Raw genomic sequence first — 18708 nt, forward strand, 5'->3', positions numbered from 1 at the left:
CTGAACGGTTCACGTGTCCTCCCCTCCCCCAGCCCCATCTGGTTTCTGTCTTTCTGCGTGTTTCCTGGTGTCTCCGCCTCTCCAGACTCCCGCATCTCTCTCCATCTGTCTCCGGGTCTTTGTCGCAGCCTCCTTCTGTCCTGAGAGGTCAGTGGAGACGGGCCAGCTGCCGGGACCTGGGCTGACCTGCTGGTTGTGGGCAGGGCCAAGGATGGAGAGTGCAAAAGTGACCATCCAGTCTGTGGTTTTGAGCAGACTCCCTGGGCGGTCCAAGCCTTTAATGCCCTCACGCTCCCAGGAAATGAACTCGGGGTATCCCCGGTTTGGGGGTTTTGTTCTTTTTTTATTCCAACGGGACTGGGGTGTGGCAGGGGGAGGGATGAGGGCCCAACTGACCCGCTCCCTTGGGGGTGTCTCATAGAAATTCCGAAGTTTCTCCCCCCAAAAAAGAGAGAAAAAAAGAGGCGAGGGGCGCCAGGGGACACCCATCTGCCCAGAGGCCCTCCTCCAGAAGTGGGGAGCTGCGTCAAGTCTTGGGAGCCTGAGCAGTCCCAGGACAGGGTTTTCCTGGCAGACTGCTTCCGGCTTCCGGGGATAAGCCCATAGTCCCGGCCCCTGGAGTTCTCAGTTCCTGCGCTCCTCGTGTCCGCAGTGGGGGGCAGAGTGCGGGGTCCGCCGCACACTCTGGCGACTCCAATAGGGGGCGCAGGCAGGCTCCGGAGCGGGCTTGCACTTTACCCGGAACCCAAGGCAAAATCGTGGCGACCGGCCGCCAGGGCACAAGTCCTGTTCTTCGATCGCAGGGGAGGCTGGGCGGCCAGAGCCTGGGGCGGGCCCGTCCCTGCGCCTGCAAGGCCCTGCCCGTGGTCACTCGTGCTCGGTGAGCTCGCGCGGGCCAGGTCGCGGCCGGGGCGGACTGGCGGCCTCGGCAGGGGCGCCCAGGCCACGCGGGGGCGCGCCGGTCCCGGACGTCCGCAGCGCCTGGATGCGCCGGCACTCCTGGCAGACGCGCACGTGGGTGCAGGGGGTGGAGGCGAGGGGCCGGGACCCGCCTGGCGGCCCCGGGTCGTCCAGGAGGCGTTGAGGGCCCCCGTGCGCGCCGCCCGCGTCCCCGCCCGCGCCGGCCGAGTAGAGCTTGCCGTTGCTGAGGCGCATCTCGCGGACGGCGCGCAGCGAGAGCAGGGCCCGGGTCGGGGCCCCCGGGCGCCGGCGCCGGCGGGAACGCGACGTCTTGCGGCAGGACACGGCGTGCCGCAGCTCCTGCAGCATCTCCTGGCACACCGACACCTGCGGGCAGCGAGGGGGTCACCGGCCCTCGCTCTCCTCGCCACCACCCATTCGCCAGGCTCTGCGTCGGTCTCTCCCCTCCCCGCCACCCCCAGCTTCTCTCCACACCCCCTCCTCTCCTCTCCACACCCCACCCCACCCCGCCCCACCCCGAGGCCTTTCGTCTCCTTTCCCTTCTCTCCGGGTTCCTTCCTCTCATCTCTCCAGCTCTCCGCTCCTGTCTCTCCACTTTTCTCTCCCCTCTCCGTTCTTCGTGGGCTTCTTCCTGAATCTGCCCTTCACTTCCTTTCTCTTGTCTTTTCACTTTAAATTTTCTGCCTCTAGTCCTTCCATCTCCTGCCTCTGACTCATGCTATCATTATTTCTAGGCATATATGTTGAGCACCTTGTGCCAGGCACTGTTCTGGGCCGTGGATACAGCAGAGAACCAGACAGCAGTCCCTGCCCTTGTGGAGGTTATATTCCAGTGTGCGAATGCAAAAAAAAAAAAAAAAAAGGAAAGAAAGAAAGATGCAAACGCAGGTGCTATGCGAGCGGATGATGAGTGCTTTGAAGAAAAATAAAGTCCGCAAAAGTGGGTGGGGAGTGAGGCTGAATTTCAACAAGGGGCAGGTAGGGAAAACTCATAGAGGTATGCCCTGGAGCCTGGTGGGAGACCAGGCAGCAGCCGCTCAGCAGGACAAAGGTGCGGAGGTGAGAGTGGCGGATGTTCAGGAACCACGAGAATGGAGTGTGCAAGGGGGAGAGAGGTAGATGAGGTGAGAGGAGCAATGGGGCCAGCTCATGGGAGGCCAGAGGACACTAAGGATTTGGCTTTTACTCTGAGTAGGATGGGAGCCAGTGGAGAGCTTGCCAGAGGGGATGCTGTGCTCTCACAGGATCATGGAAGTGTTGAGACTAGACCAGTGGTCGGCAAACTGTGGCTCTGCAAACCGCGGCTCTCGAGCCACATGCGGCTCTTTGGCCCCTTGAGTGTGGCTCTTCCACAAAATACCGGCTCTTCCACAAAATACCGACTTCTGCGCATGGGCCACGAAGTTTCAACCGCACTGTACGTGCGCGTCCGCACGTGGTATTTTGTGGAAGAGCCACACTCAAGGGGCCAAAGAGCCGCATGTGGCTCGCGAGCCACGGTTTGCCAACCATGGGACTGTAGGGAGGCCAAGGGCAAGAGCAGGGAGGCACCGAGGCCGCTGTGGAGGCGAGAAAGGGTTGGATTCTGGGTATAGTATTTTGAAGGTGGAGCCAACAGGACTTGCCAAGAGATCATATAGAGGTTGGGAAAGAGAGGAAGGAGTGGAGGGTAATGCCACATATTTTGACCTGAGCAACCAGAATGACGGGGTTGCCTGGTGGGTGGGCAGGAACTCCATGTTGGACACCTGCGTTACGTGTCTGTTAGACATCCACGTGGAGATGTCGAGTACAAACCCTGGGTTCAGGGAGAGGTCCCTGTGAGATACACATTTGGAGGCTAAGGTAGGCAGCCCCCAAGATCCCCTCCCCTGATGTTCCCACCCTTGTGTCAGCCCCTCTGCCTTTGCGTCCAGGTTGCTGTATGACCAACAGAACATGCTAGGTCAGCTGACATGCTGGCTTCTGCCGGCTCTCAGATCCCTCACTCAGGAAAGTCGGCTGCCATGCCGTGGACACACACAGCCCTGTGGCAGCCCCTGTGCGAGGAACTGGGGCGTCCTGCCAGCTGCCATGTGCATGTGTGTGCTAGTCGTGCTCTTTATTTTCTGTATCTTAGGATGTTTTGATATCTTTAAAATCTTGCTGACCAGGGAGAGACTGCCCTTCTCAGAGGGAGCCAATTCTTAGAGGTAGGTAGCAAAGGGCTACCGGCCCACCTTCTACATGCCAACCAGCCAATCCCAAGTCCACACCCCCACCCACACCCTTCATGTACCTCTCACACATCAAGCTGCCCTAACTCACCTGGGATCACGCACCAGACAACTGGAGACCACTCCTCTAGCCCAGAGCCGGCTGACATTATCCAAACCAGCCAGTTCTAAGCTGTTGCCCTGCCCTGCCTTGTCTTCCTTCAGAAACCCCAGTAAAGGCTCTGGCCTAGTCCCATGACACCTCACCCCCGCCACCTCCTTCTGCTTCTGCACAAACCTTGTGCTTCCCCATGTGGTCCTGTGTGGCATGGTGGGCCCCCTTCTCTTGGAAAATGTAATAAAAATATTCCTTCAATGGCATCGGATTCTCTGTGTCTTCACTCAATCACCTCCATAAATTAAAATCCACAAGTACAGCCATGCATACCCAGCTGGTGTGACTCAGTGTTGAGTTGACCTATGAGCCAGGTCATGATTCAATTTCTGGTTAGAGCACATGCCCAGGGTTTCTGGCTCCATCCCCAGTAGGGGGCATGCAGGAGGCAGCCAATCAATGATTCTCTCTCATTGATGTTTCTATCTCTCTTTCCCTCTTTCTTCCTCTCTGAAATCAATTTAAAAAAATTTTTTATAGCCACAGGGACATTTTGAGGCAGAGCCATCCCAGAAGTGGCTCCTCCTGCCCAGCAGAGCGTTCAGCCGACATCGTGACCATGACCTCAGCAGAGACCCTGCGCGGCCAGAACGGCCCAGCTAAGCTGCTCCCAGTTCCTGACCCACAGAAACTGAATTGATATGTTTGCTGTTTTAAGCTGCTGAATTTGGGGACAATTTGTCACATGGCAATAGATGACTAACACAGGAGTCCACAGCATGGAGGGTCTTACCATGAGGCTGATGGGATCACCAAGGAGAGAGGCAATCCCAGGCCCGCGCACAAGAATTCCCACAAAGCAGTGGCCAGGGAGGTAGAGGAAAGCGAGGCGGGCGGGGAAGAGTGGGTTTTGAGGACAGAATGATGGGCCGGGCTGAAGCCTATTGCTACCTCACGTGTGATGAGGCCTGAGCTTCCGGCACTGGATTTCAGCCGTGGGGGCTGCTGGTGACGAGTGGCTTCAGCGGAGAGGTGGGGCAGCAGCTGGACTGGAGTGTGTCCGAGAGTGAATGGGAGGAGAGGAATTGGGAACAGCAGGGAGACACAAGTCTCAAGGCTGTCAGGGAAGGGGAGTGTGGCTGGTGGCTGGGAAGGGAAGTGGGCTTGAGAGGGTTTTTTGAAGATGGGAGAAATGACAGCACATTCGTATGCTGCCGGCCTTGATCCAGTAAAGAGGGGAACTGATGATGCCGAGGCAAGGAGAGAACTGCTGGGGGGTGTCCCGGGGAAGATGAGAGGAGATGGGGCCAGATGGGGCCTTAGCTAGGAGCCTGGACCTTCACCTTCATGGAGTAACTCCCAGGGCCGTGGAGAAAGTAGGCGGCAGCTAGATGTGGAAGGGGTCTCTGCACTTGCTCAGGAGAGTAGAAGCAAAGTCATCAGCCAACAGTGAGGATGGGAGGAGGGCTGGCTGGCAGGGAAAGGGAAGGTCCGAACAGGCTAGGAGGACAGGGGCAGGAACGGTCTGGCAATGGAGGAGTGGGGCTGGCAGCACCCGAGGCCCCGGACATAGTGGGAGACCCGTCAGCAATCCAGGCTCGTTCAGCTGCATTCTCCTCGCCTCTCTCCCCCCGTTTCTTCTTGTTTTACTGCCTCTGCCTCTCCCCACATCCTCTCGCTGTGCCCCTTCCCACTCCTTTCCCCAGCATCCTCGTCGCTGCCTCTGCCCTCCTCATGCCTGTGGATTCTCCCCCCAAAATGCTCTCTCCTCTTCTCAACCTCCTCTACCCCTGAACTCTCCCAGACCCCCTCACCTCCCTGGCTCCCCGGCCCCTCCTCACGGCCTGTTTCCCTCCAGTGTGGCTCCCAGTGCTACAGTCTTCATGCCCCTCCAACCTGGATGCCACTGCTACCCCACACCCTTTGCCAACCTCCTCACCTCTTCGGACTCTGCTGACCTCCGCGTGGACCATATAAACTCCATGACGGCCACGAAGACAGCAATGATGAGGCCACAGATAAGCACAACAAAAATGCCGCCAATGTTCTCCATGCCCAGACCTGGGGGTCGGGGGAGAGCCAGGGGTTGAACTGTGCGGGCACGCGGCTATGAAGGGTCTCCCAGGGGGCACACATGCAGGTGGCTGACCTTTAGCGCGACGGTCCTCCTCCTTGGGACACCGGCTCCCCTCCCACCACTTGCGCTTCAGGATCTCCAGCCGGTTGTTCTCTTGGAGCTGCAGGATGGCCAGTGTGATCTCGTCCCGGAACGGCGAGCCTGGGCGGCACATTGGGCGAGCGGCCATGGGGCCCGAGCCCTGCCCACCAGACCCCCACTGCTCCCTGTCTCCACCATGTCCCCAGGGTCTGCCCTGTACACCTTTGAGTCTGACCACTGCTCCCCTGCAACCATGCCTAGCCACGCCCACTGCACCCCAGGTCAGATTGGCCGTGGTGCCTCCCTGCAGCCCCCTCTCATCCCCAACCAGGCTCTTCTTCACACATCAGCCAGAGGAACAATTTCAGAAACAGAGACCATGCCTCCCTCATACTTAAAACTCTCCAGTGGCTTCCTGGGGCCGTGAGGACAAAGTCCTCTTCTGGCCTACACGGTCTAGCCCAGTGGTTCTCAACCTTCTGGTCCTTTAAATACAGTTCCTCATGTTGTGACCCAACCATAAAATTATTTTCGTTGCTACTTCATAACTATAATGTTGCTACTGTTATGAATCGTAATGTAAATATCTGATATGCAGGATGGTCTTAGGTGACCCCTGTGAAAGGGTCGTTTGACCACCAAAGGGGTCGTGGCCCACAGGTTGAGAACTGCTGGTCTAGCCGCTGGCCAGGCCACTGGGGCTCCGCCGCCCCCACGGCCCTCAGCTTTAGCCACACTGGCCTCCTGGCTAGTCCTCCAGGAGGCCCCCCCTCAGCGCCCCCACCCCCCGGGAGCTTTCCCTCTGCCTGGGATGTTCCTTCTCTCAGTTCACTGAGGGCTCTGCTCATGTGGTGCCTCCTCAGGGGGTCTTCTCTAACGGACTTTATTTAAAATGACACAAAGCGCTCTACTCCGTCAGTTCTTCCCCTTAATTTACTTCAGAGCAGTTGTCACCACCTGACGTCACATTATAAAGCTGTGTTCACTGTCGGTTTGCTGTCTGTGCCCCTAGCAGAGGACAGGAGGGCGGAGCTTGCCAGCTCCCCGCTGTGTTGTCCCAGCATCCAGCATCCAGCACACGCCTGCACACGGCCGGGCAAAAGACCCCTAGCCACACCTCTCCTCTGCATGGCCCAACCCTGGACCACCTGTCTCCTTCAACCATCCCATGCCTACCCTCTCCTGTGCTCATTTCTTCATTCACTGCAATACGTCTTGAGCATTGACCAGCGCCAGGAACTCGGGATATGGGCGAATGGGCTGCTTAGCATTTATCAGGCACCTACTATGTGCCAGAACCTTGGTTTATAGAATTTGTATTCACACCTCACAGCGATCCTGTGAGGCAGTATTACCAGCCCCAGGGCAGGTGACACTGAAGCTGAGTTGGGGGGCAGAGGGAGCAGGCATTTGAATCCAGGTCAGTGACTCCAGAGCCTGTCCCCACAAAGCACCAGGCCACACTGCTTGCCTGGCACAGTACCAACGCTGCTGCAAAGCAGCTAAGATTTGGGGTAACGTGTTAAACAGTAATATGTGGCTATCACAGCAGTCATCAGCATATGAAGAGGTTTAAAAGCTAAAATGCCCAAATTTGGTGGCAATATTGGTGGTGAGCTTCCAGCACTGAGCCCTGGAAAAGCATGTCTAAGTCTTGCTGGCTGATCCACCCATTCTTCTATCCTCCCTCCGCCCCTCCACCCAGCCAGCAGTATCCATCAGCCATTTTCTGAGCACCTATTCTGAGCCAGGCTGTGGGTATGGTGCAGAGAATCTGAAGTAATGAAACCAGGTCCTCAACCTCGAGGGGCCCTGGAGCCATGTGGGAAGGCGCCAACCTCCTGCCATGTGCTGACCTGCACAGTCTCCCGCACTCCCAGCAGCCCTGCAGGGCTGGAACGGATTGCTCCGAGGCCCGTTTTCACAGGTTGAGGGCGCAGAGGCTCAGGAAGGTGACGTCACCTGCCCAAGGCCCCATAGCCAGGAGGCCCCGCGGCAGACCCAGCCTGTCCCTGGCCTGCTTGCCAAGCCCCCAGTCCTGCCACCACATACCTAGTGGCATGCCGATGCCGTAGCCCTTGGTGTCAAGGAGGCCCCCGATCTGGGTGAGATTGCAGTTGAGGCGCCGGTGGTACTCGTTCATGGTGGACTCGAGCAGGAAGGCATAGCGAGAGTTGAGGACGCGGGCGATGCCCTCCTCTGTGCTCTTGACAAACACGCTGGGCTGCTTCGACTGCATGTAGTTCCACATGCGCTGGTACGTCTGGTACCGTGAATTCTGGACAGAGTGGCACAAGGGGGAGAGATGAGGGGCTTTCCACCCGCTGCCCTTCCCCTGAACCCTGTCCCTGCCCTCCAGCAAGTCTCCCTCAACCCAAGAGAGAGCGAGGAGAGCAGAGGAAGACAGAGGAGAAACCAGATGGACAGACTGCTCAAGGTGCGGTCCAAGACACCCCACACTCCCCAGCTAGTGAGACCCCAAGGACCAAAGACTTGGGAAGAAGGGGTCACAGTCTAGTTTTCAACACCAGCCCTGGCTTCCCAGTGCTCCCAGGCCTTAGTCATAGAACCCGGGAGTAGATGCTCAACCCTCAACTCTACCGGGGGCCCAGTGGTTCAGGAAGACCTGAGTCCATGCTGAATAGGACAGCTTACTTCCTATAGACCTTTTGGGAATGACTACTCCTGCCCCGACCACCTGACCCCCGCCCTCCTGCACCCACGTCTCCCTCTTTGATCTGAGGTCCAGACTCTGCTCTTCCTTGGTACCCCACAGACCCTGCCCTGTGGCTCGGCAACCTTCCAACCTTATTCCAATGGCCTCCCACCTGGGGGAGCTGGTCCCGCCACCCACCTGAGAAACCTGAGAACTCACCCGCCTCCTTCTCAGCTGCTTACCCTTTCAGCCAGCGGCCACTGCCCAACTCCAGCCTTCTCTCCAGCCCACTTGTCTACCCCCAACTGCCCCAGAGGGAACGTCCAGCTTTTAAAGGGGTCACCCCTCAACCGTTCCCACATCCCCACTCACAGGGTCCAATTTCAGCCCTACCCTGGCATTTGAGGCCTCTGCAGTCTCTCACCCAAACCTCCTCGCCAGGCTTGCTTTCCTTTTGATTTCTTCCCACCACCCAAGAGGCACTAGACAAGCTCCCTTCCCCTTGAAGGGCCTTCCCTCTTCTCCGCTGGCCCATTTCGCCAGGCCTGACCCTCGCAGCCTCCAGGACCCCATTGGCCTGTCCGGCACTGATGTGGCACTGGATCCCACACCTGCTGCTTTTCGCCTATTCCTTGGGTGAAAGTCCAGTTTCCCCAGCCAGACAGCAGACTCCTCACGAGAGCACGAGCGTGTCCTCTGCTCCCTGGCCTCCCGGACTTTCAGGACATTCAGGTCCTCTGACCCAGGAGGCCCCGCCCAGCCCCACTCTGAGCTGCTATGCATGGTGGGGACCCCAACACCAAGCCCAGACAGCTTCGGGGGCCCACCTGGAAGAAGGTCATGGTGGAGCCAGCGTGGATGGTGCCATACTCAATGTTGGTCTGGTCTGCCAGGTCGTCAGCCGACTCCACAGGCACCTCCATGCGCTGCACGGTGAGGAAGGCGGCCAGGTTGGCGGTGTAGGAGGAGATGATGATCAAGGTGAAGGCCCACCTGAGGGGTGGGAGGGGTGAGCTACAAGCTGGAGTCACCCTGCCACCCTGCCTGTGGCCGTGGGCCCCATTGGTGGTACCCCTCAAGGACCTGACAGCTAGAAGGCTCAGTGACTGCTGATTAGAGAGATACTGGGGGCCTAGATTCTGGAGCCAGACTCTCTGGGTTTAAATATCGCTTCCAGAGACTTCCATTTCCAGATACAGGAGAATAAGGTGGTCTGGGACTATTCTCCCACCAAGAAAAACTAGAAAACTAGACAGAGACAGAATATAGAAAAACAATTAAATACATAGGACAACAGGCATCACAGGACTGTGATCCCTGAGGGAAAATAAATAAATGAAGCGAGCCTTGGCATTGCCAAGGCTGCGGGTGGATTTAATCACAGACTGCAGTGCCAGGCAGGAAGGAAAGCCCAGTCTGGCAGTCTCGCTGAATTGTGGAGATGGAGATCAGAATTCAAGACGGCTGGGATTTGCGGGATAGAGTGCCCAAGGGGAGAGCTGCACAGAGAGGGCTCCAGAAGTCTCACTGGGTCCCCTTGAGTCTTTGGCTGAATATCAGTCTGTTCGCACAGGGTGAAATTCCAGACAGAACAACTTTCAAAGAGAGAACAATTCCCAGGGCTGCAAATCTTTTGAGCTCCCTCCAGCCAGAGTCGAGAGATCTCACTGGATTCATGAGACATTCAGAAGAGACCCCAAAGGACAACACATTAGAAATAGAGTCAGCTTAGCCCTAGAATAGAGGCCACGCTAAACCTGCACCAAAAGAACAGGCCTGGAAAGGATAAAAATAATCTAGAAGTAACTTAACTGCCTGCCAGAAAAAGTCTAAGACTTGTTTGAAGCGTACTTTCAACAATGTAAACAGTGTGAAATTTACAACGTGTGTTATCCAATAAAAAAATCACCAAATAGCCCTGGCTGGGTCGCTCAGTTGGAGAGTCATCTCATGCACCAAAAGGTTACAGGTTTGCTCCTTGGTCGGGGTGCGTATGGGGCAACCGATTAATGTTGCTCTCTCATATCAGTGTTTCTCTCTCTCTCTCTCTCTCTCTCTCTCTCTCTCTCTCTTTCCCCCTTCCTTCCTCTCTCTCTAAAGTCAATAAACATACCCTCGGGTGAGGCTTTAAAAAAATTACCAGATATACAAAAGCAAAGGAAACTGTAACCAAGAGTCAAATCACTCAATTGAAAAGTCCCAGAGTTGACAGAGAGGACAAGGACATTAAACAGCTATTATAAACATGATCAGAATGCTCAAGGATATGAATACAAACATGAGCATAATGCAGAGGGAGGTGGAAGATATAAGACAGAAGTGAGAGGAACGTCTAGAAACGAAATATACGACACCAAAGAGGGAAATTTTACTGGAAGGGATTACACAGATCAGATGCTGCAGTAGAACGGAACAGGGAATGGGAGAAAGTGAAAGGATCTATCCAAAACGAAGCACAGAAAGGAAAAAATGACTGACCAATAGCACAGAGCCTATAGAGAGACTCTATTTCTAGCACGGAGTGGCTTGAGGAATAATATCAAGTGATCTTACATGTGTGGCTGGAGTCCCAGAAAGAGAAGAGACAAGGAATAACAGAAAAATATATATTTGAAGAAGTAATGGCCAAATTTTTTTTTCCAAATTTGATAAAAACAAAGGTGCAGATTCAAGAAGCTCAATAAATCCTAGTAGAATAAACAGACATACACACAAAACACATCAAGGCACATTATAACCAATTGCTGAAAACCAGTGATAAAGAGAAAATCTAAAAAGCAGCCATGAGTGGGGAAATATATTACACACAGAGAATCAAAGATAAGAGTGACAGGCTTCTTGTCAGGAAGTGTGCAAGCCAGAAGGCAATGCAACAACATGCTGAAAGGAAAAAGCAACCTACCAACCCAGAATTCCACATTCAGAAAAAAGACCCTTCAAAGAATAAAACACACTAATGAATTTTTCATGCAAACAAAAGCTTGGAGAACTAATTGCTAGCAGACCTGCACTTTAAGAAATGTTAAAGGAAGTTCTTCAGGTAAAAGGAAAATATAGATGGAAATTTGGAAGTACATAAAGGCATGAAGAGCATCAGAAATGGTAGATGTGTGGGTAAATATAAAAGACATATTCCTCATTTTTAAAATTTCTCTAAAAGACATTTACGGTTGAAGTAAACACATGTACTGTGGGGTTCGCAAAATAAGCAGAAGTAAAAACATAACAACAGTAGCTCAGAGGACGAGAGGGAGCTGTGGAAGCACATTGTTGTAAGGGTCTGACATCTTCTGTGAAGTGGTATAATGTTACCTGATAGTACTTTGTAATAATAAAAGATGCATATAAAAAAATAAAACAAAGAAGTATAGTAAGTCAAGAGCAGGCACAAAGTAGAATTTTAAAAATCTCAATAAATCCAAAAGCAGGGAGGAAAAAGAGAGAATTGGGAACAAAGAACAGATGGGACAAATAGAAGAAAAACAGTAAACTGGCAGATTTAAACCTGACCATACCAACAATCACAAGAAAGGTCTCAATCAGGGGTTGGCAAGCTATGGCCCACAGGCCAAATCTGGCTTGCCATCTGTTTTGGTACACAGGCTAAGAATAGTTTTCACATTTTAAAATAATTTAAAAGAAAGCAAAAGAAGGGTCATATATCATGACACATGACATATAAAATCCAAATTGTAGTGTCAGTGTCCATAAATAAAGATTTATTGGAACACAGCCACACTCACTCATTTGTGTATTGTCTAAGGCTGCTTTCACACTGCAATCAGAGTTGAGTAGTTACGACAGAGACTGCATGGCCAGCAAAGCCTAAAATATTTACTATCTGGCCTGATAGAGAAAAAGTTTGCCAATTCCTGCTTCAAGGCCTAAATATAATACATAAGGAGGTTGGAAGTGACAGGATGGGGGAAAGATATACTCTGCAAACACTGAGCAAAAGAAAGCATAGCTATATCAATATTAAAGGTAACTTCAGAAAAAGGACTGTTACCAGGAATAAACAGGGACATTATAATGAGAAAGATCAATTCATCAAGAAGACATAACAATCCTAAACACTTACACATCTACTTATAGAGCTTCAAAATTCACGAGGCAAAAACTGATGCAACTAAAAGGAAAAATAGATACAATTTCTCCACAGTTACAGGTGGAGATTTCAACACGCCTCTCTCAATAATTGCTAGAACAAGTAGACAGAAAATCAGCAAGGATGCAGACGACTTGAATAATGCTATCAGCCTACTGGCCCTGATGGTCATTTACCTTCTATGCAAGTGCACAGAGAATAGCTATCAGGAAAGAACGTATTCAGAGCCACAAAACAAGTCTCAATAAATTTCAAAGGATTAAAATCCTACAGAGAATACTCTCTGACCACAATGGAACTAAACTAGAAATCAATAATAGGTCTCTGGAAAATCCCCAAAGCTGGCTCCATCACTGCCTAGCTGCGTGACCTGGGATCACCAGTGAGGTAAGTACAATTGTGGGCCCCTCCTCACAGGGCTGTTGAGTTACATCCGTGCAAGTGCCCACGGGCCCAAGGGCAGTCAGTCTTTCTTACCTGGCCCTCTCTGTCCTACTACTTGGGAGAGAGGCCAGGCTTCCTGCAGAAGGTACAGCTCTGAGAGGGCCTTCCAGGCCACACCTCCTCCAGCAGGTAATATTGAAAACAGCCCTGGCCCTAGGTTGATGGTTTGATTCCAGGTCAGGGCACACGCCCTGGTGGGCTCGACGCCCCCACCCCTGTAGAAGGCAGCAAATCGATGTTGCACTCTCGCATCAAGTTTCTCCCTCTCCCTTCCTCTCTCTAAAAATCAATAAACTATTCTTTTAAAAAAAGTAATGAAAACAGCAGCTGCCCTTTGCTGAGCACACATGCACAGCACTGTGCAAGGCACTGGGGTGGGGCGGAGAGGAGGATAAGAGAGGAATAATACAGCCTCCTGCAAACCAAAACCAAAACCCAACACACACAGACCCAGTCTGATACCTCCTCTCCGGGAACCAAGTCTCTCCGAACCCACCCCACCGGGCAATGTTGTCATTCACATAAGACAAAATTATTTAGTGCCCGGCAGACACCAGGACCGCCTAGACCAGTGATGGCGAACCTATGACACGCATGTCAGAGGTGACACACAAACTCATTTTTTTGGTTGATTTTTCTTTGTTAAATGGCATTTAAATATATAAAATAAATATCAAAAATATAAGTCTTTGTTTTACTATGGCTGCAAATATAAAAAAATTTTTATATGTGACATGGCACCAGAGTTAAGTTAGGGTTTTTTAAAATGCTGACACGCCGAGCTCAAAAGGTTCGCTATCACTGACCTAGACCCTGAAAATACAGCGTGGCTGTCCGGTGGTGGAATGGGAGTGGGTGAGAAGAAGGGGCCACTCACCGTGACAGAACAGGGGAGCCAATGGGGAGTTTGATTTCAGAGTAAGGATGTGAGCTCTGTTTTGGACAAGTTGAGTTTTAAGGAGGCCATCGGGCACCCAAGCAGGGTGGGTAATATGGCCCCGGAAGCACAGGGCAGTGGGCTCCCCTCAGAAACTGCCTGTTTGGGTGTGGAGCACTCTGATGGTCGAAATGACGGAGGGGGCCCCTGGTGTCAGGTGTCTGACAATGCAGCCCAGTCTCCACAACAGGGAAAATCCAGACCGTGATTATCTGAGCCTATCTCCTCGGTACATAAAAACCAAAGTATTTTTACATGGTTATAAGAGAAACTAAAATTTCTAAATTAAAAAAAAAATCCTCACTCAAGGATATTTTTCTATTGATTTTTTGAGAGTGAAAGGAAGGGGAGAGACACAGAGAGAGAGAAACATCGACTGGTTGCCTCCCACATGAGCCCCAACCGAGGCACGTGCCCTTAACCAGAATCGAACCCAGGACCATACAGTTTGTGGGCTATGCTCTATCCACTGAGCAAAACCGGCTAGGGCAGTGGTTGGCAAACTGCGGCTCGCAAGCCACATGCAGCTCTTTGGCCCCTTGAGTGTGGCTCTTCCACAAAATACCAACTCCTGCACATGAGCCACGAAGTTTCAATCGCACTGTATGTGCGCGCCTGCACGTGGTATTTTGTGGAGGAGCCACACTCAAGGGGCCAAAGAGTCGAATGTGGCTCCTGAGCCGCGGTTTGCCGACCATGGGGCTAGGGTAAAACTGAAATTTCTAGAAATGCACCTATTACTTAGATTGAGGAAGAACTCGGTGCTGCTTTGTTTGAAACTTTGCCAAGAACAGCTCACCATTTTGGGAAATTGCATCTCTGACAGCACAACCCTGCTCGTGGTACCTGAGTCACCAAGTCAAGACACTAGGACCAGCTGCATCCATAAACCACCACCTTTACCTTTATGTTCGTACAAACGCACACATTCACCGACTATTTCAGTGTCGTCTCAGGTGTTGAAATAATTCTATTAAACGGCCTCACTTCCTGTGACTACACATTCACATTACACGCAGGCACCTGACTGTTGCAGCCAGTCTTCTAGCATCGTCCCACCCAGGCGATTACGCTTCACTAGCCAGCTGTTTTATCATAAATCACTTCCCTTTTTCTCCTTCGGTATTATAATTAGGGCGTTTTATTGCTTTGTTTTAAATCACATGTATAGGTAGATAGATTACCCTTGAAATTCATTGGGGTGGAAAAGGGGATGTCACAGAACTTTTGTTGTAAACAGGGCGTCACTGATGTGGAGGGAGGAAATCCATGAGATGCAAGGGTGAAATGAAACAGGATCCAACGACGCAGGTGGGAACTGGGAGGAATCAGCAGAGGGTTTCCAGGAGGAAGGTGGGAACAGGGGGTATTGGACTTATCAATAAAGGGGTCCCGTGTGACCCCAGTGGAGATCCAGATACTGGCTAGAACTGAGGTTTGGGGGCTTCTTGCCAAGAGGGCGTGAGGAAAGGGCAACTGGACCTGAGGAGGAGCTGAGGACAATGGCAAAGGAGCAGCCAAGACACGCCTGGGAGCCTGCCTAGGTGAACTGATGAGAAAGTAGGAAAGAGGAAGGTCCAAGGACTCATGTCCTGGAGTGACCGAGGAGAGCCTGACCACTGACTCAGCTCAGAAACTGACTTCCACGGCAGAGCTGTGCCGAACACTGACCAGCCCTTGGTGTGGCTGTAGGTGGCTGTGGCCCCACTGGACACTGGTGACGAGGAGCCCCGGCAGCGGGTCCTGGCCCGGTTGCTGCTGTTGAGGTGGCAGCCGAGTCTGACAGGGTACTGGCACCTGCACCCACCACCCCACCACTGGCCCTGACCTGCCCAACCATCGGGCCAGGGTCACTTTTGAAGATAATAACTACCCGTGGAAACATCTTTTGAACGATGGGAAGACTCAGGGTGAAATGAGAGTGAGCCAGGTCAAAGGCTCCAGGGAGGGAGGATGTGACTGGGGGTTTCCTGGTGACAGCAATGGGCCAAGGCAGGGACTGCCCAGCTGGGGAAGCCAAAATGGCCTGCAAAGAGGAGGTCCCTGATTCCCAGCCACCTCCTCACACGTGCCTCCCCAGGCCTGTCTGGAGTGCTCCTCCCTCTCCACGGCACAGATGCCTGTTTCAGCCTTTAGGACTCAGCCTGTCACCTCCTCAGAGGGGCCCCCCCGAGCACCCTGTTCTCTGTTGCTCTCTCCCTGCGTCGGGTTTGGTTCCTCACTACCAGTGTATGTGCATCTCATACGTCATTACACTGAAAGTACTAATGACTTTCAATTGGGGTGCACTGTAGGCAGAAGGAAGCCCCCCTCACAAGATGTCTACACCCCAATCCCTAGAGCTTGTATGTTCCCTCACAGTGTAAATGGGTCTTTGCAGATGATAAAGTTAAGGATCTTGAGATGGGGACATAACCCTGGATTGGCCGGGTGGGCCCAGTGAAATCGGTGTCCTTCTCAGCAGCAGGAGGAGGTCAGAAATAAAAAGAGAGACTTGAAGATGTTTGCTCTGGCTTTGGGTCATGGGCCAAAGCATGCAGGTGGCTCCTAAACGCTAGAAAAGGCAAGGAGATGGGCTCTCCCTGGAGCCCACAATGGTTCTCAACCTCCCTAATGCCGCGACCCTTTAATACAGTTCCTCATGTTGTGGTGACCCCCAACCATAAAACCATTTTTGTTGCTACTTCATAACTGTAATTCTGCTACTGCTAAGAATCGTCATGTAAATATCTGATATGCAGGATGTATTTTCATTGTTCTCGACCCACAGGTTGAGAACTGCTGCGAAGAATCGGCCTGCAGACACCTTGATTTTAGTCAGTGAGATCCATTTCAAACTGCTGACCTCCAGAACCTTATGTTGCTTTAAGCCATTAAATTTGTGATTTTTGCAGGAGCACTAGGAAACAAATACAGAGTAGAAGACTTGAAATGAAGCAAATCCCAAAAGGCTGGGAAAAAGCCATCAGTACTCAAAAGTTTTGAAGCCAGTGGACCAAGTGAATGGCAAACAAGGCCATCTGGTAGTTAGTCCCTCTTAGTTGGGAGAGAGAAACACCTGCTATCATTACAGTTAGTCTTGAATTAAACAAGTTGGGAATTAGGCAATATCTTTGGCACATACGCTTGGCATGAAATATGACGTCCCTGTGCTTATGTATCTGTTCACTTGTTTATTCTTGGCTCCTCTGCCTCTCGAGGGCTGATTCTTCACCCAAGTGCCTGACCAAGTGACTGTTTCTACAGGAATTCTGACTGAGAGGAGGCGAGAAAGGGGTGCTCCGTGAGAAGGCCTGATGCCTGGGACTTCACTGAAGGAGTCACCAGGGGCCTAGAGAGCAGGGCTGGGGCTGGCTGGTGTGAGTGGCACTGGGGCCAGCTTGGCCCTGCCAGCCCTGCCTCTAGCCGAATGCATGCTCTGTAGTAAATCACTCCTTCTCTCTGGGTCTGCCTTCTAACAAGCCAGGAGAACATACTCTTCCCTAAGCATTCTCCTCGGGTTTCTGTGGGTCTAATGAAGGAAAGGAGGTGAGAAGCGTTATATGATCTGCAATAAAGTCCAGGTGCTACTTGGAAGACGGGGAGCAAACTCGAGTGCTTATGGAGGCCAGGCCAGACGTGACTGGAGGGGGAGAGGGGACGAGGCTGAAGGAACAGACAGCAACGCCAGGTGGAGATGCCAGCTGAGCGCCACCAGAGCTGAATTTTCTAGAAGAGAAATCTGGATTTGTGAGTGTTTGCCCAATGTTTACATGTTGCCAACTAATTTTTTAAAAATTTAAACTGTGGGCCAGACACCATAAGTTGGTGTCTGCTCTCTGACATGTAGTTTCTCAGAGCTTGTCCAAGCTACCGGGTCCCCATAGGACTCGAGGGACCAGGTGTCCCTGTCTGGGCCTTGGCCTCAGGATAGTGAAGGATGTCCTGGCTCAAGGATTCTGTCTCTGTGATCACCAGAGCAACATCTGAGACAGCGACAGCACTGGTACCACTCTGATCGTGACCCCTCATGTCAGCAGAAGCACTTTTCTGTAATAGCCTCACTGAATCCTTACACCCTGAGCCATGGGCGTTCTTATCCCCATTTTCCAGATGAGGAGACTGAGGCATGCAGAGGAAATATGGCCTATCCAAGGTCACACAGTTAGTGAGTGGCAGAGCTGGGGCTCAGCTCCCCCCCCCCCCATTCCCTGGCACACAGCTGGCAGTGGGGACCAGGGGTCCAACCAGGCCTCAGAGTGACCCCTCCCAGTCCCAGGCGGCAGACAGAAAGCCTCTCACCAGACTCCGCTGACGCAGCGAGTGGACAGCGCCCGGGGCATGACCTCCGAGCCCTGCTGCATGAAGCCCCCGACGGGGAACCAGAGGCTGTTGCCCAGCGTGTACTGGTTCTCTAGGATGTGGGGGCGTGCTCGCAGGCATGGGTGTGGGTTATACCACTCGTAGGGGCTCAGCCTGCAGAGAGAGAGATGTGGTGGGGGCATATGAAGGGGGCCGAGGGGGAGGGAGGGAGAAACAGGAACGAGACAGAGCAACATGATCAGGAGAGATGGGGGAGAGACAGGAAATGGAGGGAAAAGAGACCAAGATATGAACAGAGACACACACACACGAGAAGGGGCGGGAAGAGAAACACATTGAGAGAGAGAGAGAGGCAGAGAGACACACACTGAGATGGAGAGACAGAGAAGAGGCAGAAAGAGACAGAGAGAGACACACACAGAGAAACAGAGAAAGACAGAAAGAATGGGAAGGGGAGCAGCCCAGAGAGAGGGCCACAGAGCAAGTCAGAGCCACAGGGTGAAATGCAGAGACAGGGCCAGGACAGGAGAAGGAGGGTGCAGGGAATCCAAGGCCCCGGGTGGAAGCCGAGGATGGTGCAGACAGAGGACAGAATGTGCAGGTCATCGTGGGACCTGGCTCAGGCCTCCTCCCTGCCCCCTCTTCCCAGGCAGCAGGCAGTGGGCTCACCTGGCAGCCAGGAACAGGATGCAGCTGACGGCCAGGTAGGCAAGAAGCATGAAGAGCCACACAGCAGGGGAGAAGGGGTCCAGGAAGGAGAAGTAGCCAGGCTTGCGCCCCTGTGGGAAGAGGGAGTGAGACCCCGAGCCACCCTGACCTGAGCTGAATGCAAACCCCTGCTCCCCACCACCAGCGGCCCATAAGCCCAACTG

The 18708-nt window shown here is 52.9% G+C and overlaps 1 protein-coding gene across 1 annotated transcript in view; it reads right to left on the bottom strand.

Moving 5' to 3' along the window:
• Positions 1 to 322: 322 nt before the first annotated feature.
• The window catches only part of GRIK5 (glutamate ionotropic receptor kainate type subunit 5), a 56076-nt gene continuing 37690 nt past the window's right edge, over positions 323 to 18708 (bottom strand). The window contains exons 14-20 of the mRNA XM_070398873.1: positions 18506 to 18615; positions 17816 to 17989; positions 8873 to 9038; positions 7442 to 7667; positions 5381 to 5509; positions 5171 to 5292; positions 323 to 1287 (exon numbers count right to left, since the gene is read on the bottom strand). Of these exons, the coding sequence (XP_070254974.1) occupies positions 868 to 1287; positions 5171 to 5292; positions 5381 to 5509; positions 7442 to 7667; positions 8873 to 9038; positions 17816 to 17989; positions 18506 to 18615 (1347 nt within the window). The 3' untranslated portion in view covers positions 323 to 867. The remainder of the gene's footprint in view (positions 1288 to 5170; positions 5293 to 5380; positions 5510 to 7441; positions 7668 to 8872; positions 9039 to 17815; positions 17990 to 18505; positions 18616 to 18708) is intronic.

This window comes from Myotis yumanensis, unplaced genomic scaffold, assembly GCF_028538775.1.
Source record: "Myotis yumanensis isolate MYYU_CA2020_CCGP unplaced genomic scaffold, mMyoYum1.0.hap1 SCAF_18, whole genome shotgun sequence".
In the NCBI taxonomy this organism is placed as follows: Eukaryota; Metazoa; Chordata; class Mammalia; order Chiroptera; family Vespertilionidae; genus Myotis; species Myotis yumanensis.